Source organism: Lontra canadensis, unplaced genomic scaffold (genome assembly GCF_010015895.1).
Source record: "Lontra canadensis isolate GAN:19392208 unplaced genomic scaffold, GSC_riverotter_1.0 scaffold132, whole genome shotgun sequence".
In the NCBI taxonomy this organism is placed as follows: domain Eukaryota; kingdom Metazoa; phylum Chordata; class Mammalia; order Carnivora; family Mustelidae; genus Lontra; species Lontra canadensis.
The window spans coordinates 1,152,664-1,165,445 of record NW_022631126.1 but is presented as its reverse complement, the minus strand read 5'-3'; the positions used below and the strand labels follow the sequence as shown (position 1 = coordinate 1,165,445).

The 12,782-nt window shown below is 47.7% G+C and overlaps 1 protein-coding gene across 2 annotated transcripts in view; it reads left to right on the top strand.

The window, feature by feature from the left end:
* The first annotated feature begins 10,092 nt into the window (after positions 1-10,092).
* The window catches only part of ITGAL (integrin subunit alpha L), a 37,816-nt gene continuing 35,126 nt past the window's right edge, over positions 10,093-12,782 (top strand). For both annotated transcript variants that reach the window (XM_032842544.1, XM_032842543.1), the window contains exons 1-4: positions 10,093-10,304; positions 11,369-11,471; positions 12,337-12,431; positions 12,544-12,611. In XM_032842544.1, coding sequence (XP_032698435.1) covers positions 10,250-10,304; positions 11,369-11,471; positions 12,337-12,431; positions 12,544-12,611 — 321 coding nt within the window. In that variant the 5' untranslated portion in view covers positions 10,093-10,249. The remainder of the gene's footprint in view (positions 10,305-11,368; positions 11,472-12,336; positions 12,432-12,543; positions 12,612-12,782) is intronic.

Genomic DNA, 12,782 nt, shown 5'->3' with positions numbered 1-12,782 from the left:
GCCACCCACATGTCCCTATTTTTCCCTTTTTTATTTTTTTTTAAAGATTTTAGCCATTTATTTGACAGACAGAGATCACAAGTAGGCAGAGAGGCAGGCAGAGAGAGAGGGGGAAGGAGACTCCCCGTGGAGCAGAGATCCCAATGCGGGGCTCGATCCCAGGACCCTGGGAATCATGACCTGAGCCAAAGGCTGAGGCTTTAACCCACTGAGCCACCCAGGCATCCTCCCTTTTTTAATTAAAGTATTTCCTTGAGGGGCGCCTGGGTGGCTCAGTGGGTTAAGCGTCTGCCTTCAACTCAGGTCATGATCTCAGGGTCCTGGGATCGACCCCCACATTGGGCTCTCTGCTCAGCGGGGAGTCTACTTCCCTCTCTCTGTCTGCCTGCCTCTCTGCCTAGTTGTGGTCTCTGTCTGTCAAATAAATAAATAAAATCTTTTAAAAAAAAGTATTTCCTTGAATGTCCTCATTGCATTTATTTCAAGGCACCAGATTTTAGGAGGATCGCTTTAACAGGTATTCCTCCTGGGGTGGTCAGAGGACTTGAGACTTTGTCTTAAGGGGAATATTAGATATAATTGTTCAGCCTGGAAGAGAGACTGCTAAGTTGTGTCCACACTTCTGAAGAGGCTTCCAGATGGGAAAAAGAAGGGATTTGTCCCGGGCATTTCAGCCGGAGAGAATCAGGTCTGAAGCATGGAAGTCACAGAGAGGCAAGCTCACATGTAATACAAGAAAGCATTTTCCTATGAGCAGAGCCGCAGGAGATGCAGTGGACCTCCTTGGGAAGTCGTGAGCATCCTGTCTCTGGAGGGCTGGCAAGAGAACCTGGTTGAAGATTTACTAGGAAGTATGATATAAGGGACTTTTGTGCATAGGCAAAGTTGAATTAGGTGATATTTGAGAGTCCTTTCAAATCTGAAATTTTGTTACTATTTTTTTCAAAAGATTTTTACTTACTTAGTTATTTATTTACTTGAGAGAGAGAAAGAAAGGAGGGAGGGACAAAGGGAGGAGGAGAGAGAGATTCCCAAGCAGACTCCCTGCTGAGTGCGGAGCCTGACACAGGGCTCCTTCTCACGACCCCAAGATCACCATCCCAAGATCATGACTCCAAGATCATGACCGGGACTGAAACCGAGAGTCAGAACTTACCTGACTGAGCCCCCCAGGCCCCCTATTACGACACTTCTAACCCAAGGTATTCTAAAGGATGGCACAAAGAAGTTGGCAGGATACCTCAGGGCTGGGAAGGTTTCAATAAGCGGCGATGGGAATGCACATTCCAGGCTGATGAAAGATTGAGGGGAGAAAAGTAGGGCATGAAGCTAAAGAAAGTTATGGAGTAAGATTTGAGCTTACCCCAGGTAACGAAGAACTTCAAAGGTTGGGGGTGAGGTGGCCAGATGCTGGTTTGTGTTTAGGACCCTGTTTCCTTCGCAGTAGCTGGTTCCCGTAGGGTGAACATTTCACCCTAGCTCGGCCAAGTTCTCTTTGCTGAGAAATTTAGAGTATGTGGAAAGTTGGGCTGAGGTTGGCACCGAAGGACAACCTTTTTCAGCCTTTGTTGAAGAGGTGGAGAAGGGGGTCCTCTTCCAGCCACCTGGAAGACCTGGTGGTATTTGGGTTTTTCTAAGGGCTTTGTGATACCCTTTAGACAAATATATTTGTTGGCTTTCCGTCAGCTCCGATGGGTTCCTGTGACTTGCCACGACGTGACAGTTGGCCAAGACCCCCCAAATTAAGAGGGAGTCATCCACCGCCTTGAAGAAGCTTCAGGAACATTCAGCTGTAGGAGCAGTGGAAGAAAGGGTTGAGAAGATTCTGATAGGTGGCGAGACCAGGGAGGAGGCCTTCCTAATCTCTTAGATAATCAACCGAGTGGTTGCTTCCCCCCCTAAACACTCCACCTCATTATATAGTACAAACACGTTCCGCCATGACAAGTCTCTGAGCTTGTTTGGGGACCAGTGGGCTCCTGGCTGATGTAGATGGCAGCAGGAAAAGAAGCCAGGGCCTCCCCCGCATCCACCCACCCCCAATCCACCAGGCCTCACTGCCTATAAACCCAGGACAAACCAAGGCAAAGTTCTCTTTTCAGAATCACCCCAAAGATTTGCTGGTGCAAAGGCAGCTGGTTGCCATCCACAGCTGCCTGCTAGCCGGGGCTCCCTAAACACTCAGAAGACAGGGAAGGTTTTCCTTTTTTCCCCACAGAAGTAGAGTGATGGCAGGGAGTTCACTTTCCTTGATGCAGCAAATAAGATAGGCTGGGGTTACCAATATCCCCACTGTAGGCCAAATGTGAAGTTTGGTCATTTTGGAAGCTCAAGAACAATGGGGCATGTCTGGAGAACTAGAAGGGTAACCCAGCAGAAGACCTATTCGAGAGGGAGCCTTGATAGAAGTGTCCTGAGGTTGGGGAGGCTCAGACTAGAATGACCTTAACCCTGGAGTGACACTCTGGTTGTCCACAGGTCAGAAGGGAGGCTCTTCCTGACTTCACCGCAGCTCTGGTGTTTTAAGGTCTTGGGGCGAATAGCCAAGTATTATTTTATCTACGGTTTTGGTTATAGAACTACAGCCAACATGTGAAGCCTAGAGCAGCTCACATACAAGGGAGTGGAGCACAAGGGAAATATCTCTGAAGATTTTCTGAACTAGCAGAGGATCTGCAGGAAGCTGGAGATCTTGAACTAGCCCCTGGGGATAATGAGGCACAACGGCAGGAGTATTCACATTCATAGGATTCTACTGGAACTCACAGTCCCCCAGAAGCCTGAGCTGTGGAGGGAGGAGGGAACCAAGGCCCAGAGGGTGAAGAGGGCAGTGGCACCACAGAGCAAGGCAGTACTGCTTAGAACTAGCTCCCAGGCTTCTGGCCCTGAACAATAGGCTCTTTCGGACACCATCAACCATGTGCCCAGAGGCTGGAAAGTGAAGCCCCCAGAGTGAGGTCACCAGTGACAATGGGGCTCCATGGCCTGCCCGTGAACACTCAAGAGAGCCATCTTGCAGAAAATCCCTACCTGTGGTGCATTCAGCTCAGCCCTCCCTCAGAAAATCCCAAGTAGAGTTTCTAGAACTTTAGAATGCCCTGGTGCCCCTAGCCATGAGATCATAAGAGCCATGGAATAGGGGGGTGGCCTCCCAGCCCCACCCACTCTGGAGCCCTCTGGGCCTTTGTTACCTCCCCTCCCCCGCGAGTCCCAGCCTCCTTCCTCTAACTTCCTGGCAGGTGGGAAGCAAGGGAAAGGGCACTGTGATGAGCCGATGTTTCTGCTAGAACCATCCTGACCAAAGTGGCCTATATTATTCTACCCAGGAGGAAGTGGTGGGTGGGGAGCCCCGGCTAGCAGGCAGCTGTGGATGGCAACCAGCTGCCTTTGCACCAGCAAATCTTTGGGGTGAATCTGAAAAGAGAACTTTGCCTTGGTTTGTCCTGGGTTTGTAGGCAGTGAGGCCTGGTGGATTGGGGGTGGGTGGATGCGGGGGAGGCCCCGGCTTCTTTTCCTGCTGCCATCTACATCAGCCAGGAGCCCACTGGTCCCCAAACAAGCTCAGAGGCTCCCCGCTGCCATGCCCTTACTTAATGTAACCTTGTATTCATTTAAGCACCACAAGGGAAAGGGCTCAGCATGGCTGTATTGGAACTAAGGAGGCCTTCGGGAATGGAGGCAGCCTTCCAAGCCATCACCGCTCTTCATTCATAGACCTCACGATTATCTCTCAAGACATCCATTTCTCTGTATATCTGCACCATTCTCCCCTCCCTTATGAACTGGCCGTCCCCTCTGCATCCTCCAGTTTCTGTTCTGAAGGGAGCCAACTGATTGCTAACCTGCCACCAACTTATTATTTAATTTCATATATTAAGTTAAATCTATTATTTAATTTGGGCCTCCACTTTCAACTCCCCAACCTCTCTTTCTTGGACAATACAGCTTTTTGCTCCTAAGAATCTAGACCCTGGAAAGCAAAAGCCTCTTCATTGTCCTTAGAAGCAAGAGGAGCCCCAAGCATTCACGCATCAGTAAATATTTGCTGACTACATATTTATCTACTAGGCTCCATGCACTGTTTTAGGTACTGGGGATACGGCAGTGTATAGCGACAACAAATAATAAAGCTGTCCTGGCGGAGCTTACATTGTAATAGGGAAGATGGACAATAACCCAGGTGGATAAGTAAATTGGATAGTATAAGTAGAAGCCCACAAGTGCTAAGGAGCAAAATTCAAAGGAGATGATGCAAGAGTGAGCCATGAGGCTTTCTTGGGAAAGCCAAGCAAAAGAATGGCAAGTGCAAAGGCCCTGAGGCAGAGGTATGATGGAATGAGCAAAGAGCCACGACAGCAGTGTAGTTGAAAAGGAGTGAGAAAGAGGGGGATTGGGTTTCAGAGAGATAATGAGATGACTGATAGGTGAAGGCTTTCTGGGCTACAGTGAGAACTCTGGCTTGTATTTTGAGTGAAATGGAGAAGCACTGGAGGGTTTTGAGCAAGATAATAAAATGATCTGATCTATATTTTTAAAGTATCTCTCTGGCTGCTGTGTGGAGAACAGTCTATAGCAGAGACAAGGTTAGAAGCAGAGGGACCATTTAGGGGACTCCCACAAAGTCTAGGCACAAGGGGATGGTAGCTCCGGCCAAGGAATGAGTAGTGATGAAGATGAGAAATGGCTGGACACACAGTCTTGTTTACTCTCTTGAGTGGAGCAAGAGAAAATTCTCATTGTTTTCAGATGAACACTTAGAAAAATAAGACATAACTGAAATCATTTTACCTGACAAAGGACAAAAAAGACCTGAGCCATCCAGGCTGCTGAGAGCATCTTAGACGCACAGATTCTGGGTACCCCAGAACTTCCCAGTTGAGAGTCTCATTTGTCACTCCCCCATGAGATGATATGTTTGAGTCCACTTCCATGGAACACTGGAAAAGTTAGGTAAGTGGAACAACCAAGCCATCCCAAAGAGAGTTGGCATCTCTTGGGTTAAGTCTATCTGAGGCGACCTTCACCCTGAGCACTGACCTTGGGTATGGCCAGCTGTCGTCACCATGCCAGCACCATCAGTTTCTTTTCCTTTTATTTATTTTTATTTATTTTTATTTTTAAGTAATTTTATTTTTAAGTAATCTCTACACCCAACGTGGGTCTCAAACTCACAACCCTGAGGTCAAAAGTCGCACACACTCCACTAACTGAGCCAGCCAGGCGCCCCAGCACAATCGGTTTCATACTGTTCATTTGATGCAGGCGAGATAACATCAAGCAGAAAGCACCTACTGAAGCCCATTTCCTCAAGATGGGGTGGCAATATGGCCGATGCTCTGAGTTTCATAGACTCATCTCTAGATACTTGGTCTGTTTAAACCCTGGTGAGTCATTGGCTAGCTAAGTTAGAGCAGAGTATGGAGAGACAACGAGGCCCTTGAAAGCCATGCTGATAAACTTGGACGTCATCTTGTGTATGCAAAAGGGGGACTCCTCCGAGTTTTGAAAGCCTAAGAGAGACATGCTCAGGTTTCTTGAGGTTAATTTGGAATTCCCCAGGAGGTAGAACCTTCTCTAGAGGCAGGAGAGTGAAGGAAGAAAGAGCTGTAGTGGTTGTAAATTGTTCCCATGGGAACTGGTGGGGATTTGAACAAATGGAATGGAATAGAGAGACCCGAGTGGCTCCTCAGAGAAATGAGAGATGATGAAGGCCCAGGATTAATGAAGTGTGTAAGTGTGTGTGTGTGTGTGTGTGTGTGTGTGTGTGTGTTTGTGTAAGGAAAATCGTGCCTCAGCACTTCCCCACCTGGTCCCAGCCTGAGATCTCTGCACCCCAGCTCTTCAGGGAAGTCACCTTTTCTCTCCATTATGGAGCCATGACACCCTAGAATCCTTGGGGGCCTCCTTATGCTTTTATAGCTTCCTCAACCTTACAGTCCTCAAGCAGAAGGGGGAAAAAAACCATTCTTCTGTCCTTTTAAACTGAAAACCAGAATCTGATAAATATATAAATGAGTACGTTTGCCTACTGAAGCATAAGCTAAGCTACAACCCAAGCAGTGGTGACCTTGAGATCATTTCCTGAATTCCTTCTTTTTTAAAAATATTTTTTATATTTTTAAAAGGTTTCTTTTTATTTATTTGACAGAGATCACAAGTTGGCAGAGAGGCAGGCAGAGAGAGAGGGGGAAACAGGTTCCCAGAGAGCCTGATGCGGGGCTCGACACCAGGACCCTGAGATCATGACCTGAACCAAAGGCAGAGGCTTAACCCACTGAGCCACCCAGGCACCCCCCCCCCGGAATTCCTTCTATTCCAGGTGTTATGACCGATACATCTGAAGTTTCTATATACTTACACCCTAATTTAAGAATTTAAATTTTGGGACGCCTGGGTGGCTCAGCGGGTTAAGCCTCTGCCTTTAGCTCAGGTCATGATCTCGGGATCCTGGAATCGAGTCCTGCTTCCGGCTCTCTGCTCAGTGGGGAGCCTGCTTCCCCCCTACCCCGCCTCTCTCTGCCTGCCTCTCTGCCTACTTGTAATCTCTCTCTCTGTCCAATAAATAAATAAAAATCTTTTTTAAAAAAAGAATTTAAATTTTGAAGACAGTCCAAAGGAAAACCTTCACTCTAGGAGGGGCCAATTTGACTATTATTAATTCTAGTTAGATGTTCTGTGGCAAGATAATTAACAGTTTTTCCAAACAGGTCCAACCTGTATGGTTGATTACTAGGACTAACAATTTTTTTTCTGTCACGAAGCAGGTACAGCTCCAAATTGTTGCCAATGGTTATTTTTGGGATTTAGGGGTATGTGTGTGGGGGGGTAGATATTAAAAGAGAGTGTTTGTCCTTTTACTTTACACACTCCTGTGGTGTCTGAATTATTTTTTTAAGATTTTAAAAATCTTAAAACCCTGGGATCACGACCTGAGCTGAAGGCAGAGGCTTTAACCCACTGAGCCACGCAGGCACCCCTGTGTCTGAATTTTTAAGTGTGTATTCTTTTTTTGTAATTTCAGAAGGACACAAAAGAATTTGATTAGATACAAACCATAACTGTCATACAGAGGATCAAAGGAGCCAGCCTGAATTATCTGATTTTAGCTGAATTTGAAAAAGACTACCTGATATTATCTAAGGATCAGGAGGCAACTTCTCACATTGCAGCTGCCTACCAGCAGATGAGAGATAATGTGTCTGCAAAAACAGCCCACGGGCCATGACACTGGACGGGGCCTTGCAAGCTAAACAGGACTTCCTCACAACACGGGGAGAATCTGAAGGGCCTTCCCACTTTCCCAGAAACAAATACAAGTTCCTCTATTCTGTTGTGTTTTTAATTATTTTTATTTTCTAAAATTACGTAAGTTTTACATCCTCATTGTAAAAAAAAAATTCAGACAATACAGAAACATGAAAACCTTATTCTTTTAGAAGTAACCACTGTTCGGAGTTTGGTTGTGTGTCCTTTCAGATTTTACACACACAAGTACACACACACACACACAATTTCAACTCCTATTTTTCTTTTCTTTTTTTTTCTTTCATTTTTTTAAGTAGGTTCCACACCCAGTGTGGAGGCCAGTGTGGGGCTTGAACTCACAACCTTGAGATCAAGACCCGAGCCCAGACCAAGCTTCGGATGCCTAAAGGACTGAGCCACTTCCTTTTTTATTTTCTTTTTCTTTCTTTTTTTTTTTTTTTTAGATTTTATTTGTTTATTTGACAGACAGAGATCACAAGTAGGCAGAGAAGCAGGCTTCCCACTGAGCAGAGAGCCTGATGCAGGGCTTGATCCCAGGACCCTGAGATCATGACCTGGGTCGAAGGCAGAGGCTTAACCCACTGAGCCACCCAGGCGCCCCTTAAGGTAGAATTCACATACCATAAACTTTGCCATTTTAAAGATTTTTAAAATTTATTTATTAGAGAGAGCGAAAGCAAGAGAGATCACAGAGGCAGAGGAAGAAGCGGACTCACCACTGAGTGGAGAGCCCAATGCGGGGCTCAATCCCAGAACCCTGAGATCATGACCTGAGCTGAAGGCAGCCACTCAACTGACTGAGCCACCCTGGTGCCCCAAACTTTGCCATTTAAAAATAAGTGTACAAGTCAGTGGTTTTTAAAGATTTAAAAAAATTTTTTTAAGTAATCTCTACCCCCCACATGGAGCTCAAAATCACAACCCCAAGATCAAGAGTCAAATGCTCTTCCGACTGAGCCAACCAGGTGCCCCATTCAGTGGTTTTTAATATATTCATAAAGTTGCACAATCATCACCACTAATTACAGAACATTTCACCACCCCAAAAAGGAACCTTATACCTATTAGCAGTCACTCCTCATTCCCCACTCCCCCCACCCATCTTGGCAACCATTAATCTATTTTTTTTAAGATTTTATTTATTTATTTGACAGACAGAGATCACAAGTAGGCAGAGAGAGAGGGGGAAGGAGGCTCCTCGCTGAGCAGGGAGCCCGATGCGGGGCTGGATCCCAGGACCCTGGGATCATGACCTGAGCCAAAGGCAGAGGCTTTAACCCACTGAGCCACCCAGTTGCCCCTCCATTAATCTATTTTTTATCTCTGTAGATCTACCTATTCTGGACATTTCACTTAAATGGAATCACACAATATGTGCTTAGTATAAGGTCTTTAAGGTTTGTCCCCTTTGAGGCATGGATCAGTGCTTCATTCCTTTTTATGGTTGAATAATATTCCATCGTGTGGATAGAGTCTATTTTCTTGATCTGTTCATCGGTTGATAGACATTTGCATTGTTTCCAGTTTGGGGCTAATAGGAATAAGGCTGCTATGAGTATTCATGGATACATTTTTGTATGAACGTCCATTTTCCATTCTTTTAGAATTGCTAGGTTGTGTAGTAACTCTATGTTTAACTTTTTTTGAGAAACTGTCAGTCTGTTTCCCACAGCAGCAGCACCATTTTACATCCCTCTGGCAACGTACAGGGGCTCCAATTTCTCTACACCCTCATCGATCTGTGTTCTTTTCTTTCTTTCTTATTCTAGACATGTGGTATCTTATTTTGGTTTTGATTTGCATTTCCCTAAGGACTGATGATACTGAACATCTTTTCTCTGTGAGTTGCTGTTTACCTTATCATCCTGTTTACCTATCATCACCCAGGGGCACCTCGGTGGCTCAGTCAGCTAAGCATCTGATTCTTGGTTTTGGCTCAGGTCATGATCTCGGTGTTCCTGGGATGGAGGAGCCCTGTGCTGAGCCCCGTGTCAGGCCCCGCATTCAGTGGAGAGTCTGCTTGTCCCTCAGCCTCTCCCCCAACTTGCGGGCTTGCTTTCTCTCTAAATAAAATAAAATAAAATCTTATATATCATCCTCGGGGAAATGTGTATTTAAATTCTTTGCCCATTTGAAACACTGGATCATTTGTCTTTTTACTGTTGAGTTATGAGAGTTCTTTGTATATTCTAGATACAAGTCCCATAGCAGATACAGGATTTGCAAATATTTTCTCCTGTTCTGTGGATATTCTTTTTCTGTTTTTTCTCCGTCGGTGTATTATGGGCATCCTTCAATGTCAAGAGAAAACTATGTCATTCTTCCCTTTTCCTACCTTATATATTTTCTCTTCCTTTCGCTCTCATTTTTTTTAAGATTTTATTTATTTATTTGACACACAGAGAAAGATCACAAGTAGGCAGAGAGGCAGGCAGAGAAAGAGGAGGAAGCAGACTCCCCGCTGAGCAGAGAGCCTGATGTGGGACTCGATCCCAGGACCCTGAGATCATGACCTGAGCCGAAGGCAGAGGACTTAACCCATTGAGCCACCCAGGAGCCCCCATTTTTTTTTTTGGGTGGCATTCATTTATGATTGTACCACAGCTTCTTCGATGAGTCTTCTGCTGAGCTTTATAGTCTTCGGTTTGTGTGTTGGTGAAAGACAAGGGATCGGCAGCTCCTGGGCAGGACAAGCAGACATCTACCTACTGTGTTGTCTACTCCTGGATGCTGTGAAAACTCAGGCGGGCACAGGAAGTGTCTCTAACCTGCTTGTACTTCCTCTCAACCCATGTGGTTTCACAACCCCTGCAGGCTCACCCACACCCAGTGTCACCAGCCTGTCGCCTGTGTGAGAAAGTCCCACTGTAAGAGGCCCTGGGGCATTATCATTTCCTTCTTTCACCCTGTCTGGGTTGCCGGCAAATCCCCAGGACTCTCTGAAACCAGAGTGTTGGATTAGGTCCCTCCAGCAGCTGGAAAGATGAACTCCTGCGTCACCGTCATGAGGCTACTGCTGTGTGGGCCTTTTCTCTTTGGTAGGCAAGGGGAAAGGGGCCGGGAAGGGAAGGGACATGTATATGTGGCCAGAAACAGCAGGGCTTTGTGGAACTGGAGTAAACGAGCAGCTGCCGTGGGGTGGGATGGGCCATAGGTGACGGAGAGGCTCAGGAATCTTGGAGGGAACGGGGAAAGGAAAGAAAGTCGAGAGTCCAAAGTTGAGGCACGTTCTGGGGGGAGACAGAGAAGGGAGACACAGGTGGCAACAGAGAAGCGGAGTGGTGTCTTAAAAGGAGGCAGATGGCTAATGGGTACCTGCAGCTGTGGCTGGGGTCTGGTCCTGCTCCAGGTACGACCGTGGACCACCATCTCAGCCCTTTCCCCTTTCTGCGCCTCAGTCTGTTTGATGGAACAAATGGCGGGGCAGCTTCTCTGCCATCCCAGGATGCTGCGGAAAGAAGCCCGATGCCTGGAAGGAAAGCGAGGCCCAAAGGGACAGTTGGGGACCTGTAGAGGATGCTTGGGCTGCTTCAGGTGGGGGGGTGACATGGGGGAATCTGAGAGCTGATGGAAGGAAGAGACTGGTGCATGGTGGCGTGGGCAGTAAGGGAGCATTAGATGAGAAGCAGTTCCACAGAGATAGGGGATCCTGAAACCATGAGTCTGTGGCAGAAGCCTGAGGCTAATATCTCGGGTCTCAGGCCCAAAGGAGAAGTGGGTGTGTAGGGAGATGCACCCTGCCAGGGGGCAACCCCATCGCCTGAGGGGCCCCTTCCATCTGCCTCTGTCTCACGGACCTCCGCCTCCTCATCCTTCCTTCTTTGCTGGGAGGTCAAGCGGGCTCTGGGTGGTAAAGGCGTCGCTGCTTCCAGATTTCTCCCCTGGAGTCAAGTTCCTGAAAGGGGAAGCCCAAGGGGGAAGGTCCGGCTCTGTCTCCAGAGCTCGTGGCTTGAGCACCCCGGAGGAAGGAGCCGGGTCTTCACCGGTCGGCCGCCCCCTGGGGGCACGTGGGCGACGGCCAATCAGCGCTCGCGGCTCTGGGGGCACGTGCAGGGGACTGGCCAGCCGGAAGTGGCTGACCGCACCCCCTGGTCTCCCTCAGCCAGGGCCTCGGGCTACAATCTGGAAGTGCGGCACGTGCAAAACTTCTCCTTCCCACACGCCGGGAGGCATTTCGGGTACCGCGTCCTGCAGGTTGGAGACGGGTGAGCTGTGGCCCCAGGCCCTCCCTGGCCCCGCAGAGCCAGGACAGGGGACCAGGACACCAGCACCCGGGGTGGGCCAGATCCGGGGAACTGGTAGGGGTCTTCCTGTGTGGAAGAGTCACGGTGGGATTTCTCAGAAACAGGAGCGAGGCCCTCAGATGCAAGGATGAGGACCGTCTGTCGTTAAATCCCCACACAAGTGCATAATAAAAGGGGAGATATCACAGCCCCTAAAAGGCTTCGCAACACTTCCAGATTCCCCATGGGGGCTCTGACTAGACAGAGAGCGCCTTGATGGCAGGGATTTTGTGTCTTTCTTTTTCTCCCTCATCCCTAGCACATGCCCCAGCCTAGCAAGTAGTCGATATGACATAAATGATTTTTTATAAAGATTTTATTTATTTATTTGAGAGAGATAGTGAGATCACTGGCATAGAGGAGGGGCAGAGGGAGAGGGAGAAGCAGACTCCCCAGTGAGCAGGGAGCCCAACGCAGGGGTTAACCCAGGACCCTGGGACCATGACATGAGCTGAAGGCAAATGCTTAACCACTTAACGGGCTAAGCCACCCAGGCGCCCCCCGTAAATGACTTTTGAATTGATGACTCATTGAATGAACTCATAATTTGACCTTCTGGCACATCAGTCTCCGGTCCTCAGTTTTTCTAGACTATGAATGAAAAAGATTCTTAACTTTCTAGAAGTTTGATGTATTCGATAGGGAAGAGGTAGGGGCTGAGGAGCCTCCCGGAAAGGGACTGGCTACAATGTTCTGAGATATTTGTGGATCTGAAACCCCTAATGGGTAGGAGTGGGTGGGTGAAGACGGGGACAATTCCCATCTCACCGGTGAGATTTCTCATCAGGGTTGTCGTGGGAGCTCCAGGTGAGGGGAACAGCACAGGAAACCTCTATCAGTGCCATCCAGACCCTGGCCACTGCCTACCAGTAAGCCTGAGTGGTGAGTAACAGATGAGGGGCCTGGGAGGAATGGTGTCTCAGTGAAGTTGAGGCTGATCCCACCACACCTGGATTACCTAAGCTCCTCCAGACCCATCTCCCGCTGCCTACAGGTTCCAGCTATACCTCCAAGTACTTGGGAATGACCTTGGCAACAGACTTCACAAGCGGAAAACTTTTGGTAAGAATCTTGTGTAGTGTGATATCAGTCAATGCTAAGAAAGACAGATGGAAAAGAAGGAAGGGAAAGCTGAGTAAAGATCCTATAGAAGATTACAGGCATCAGAGAGATTCTGCGTTTATTATCAATCAGCGTTTATTAAAAACCCAAGTATGAGCCAGCTATTTTTGA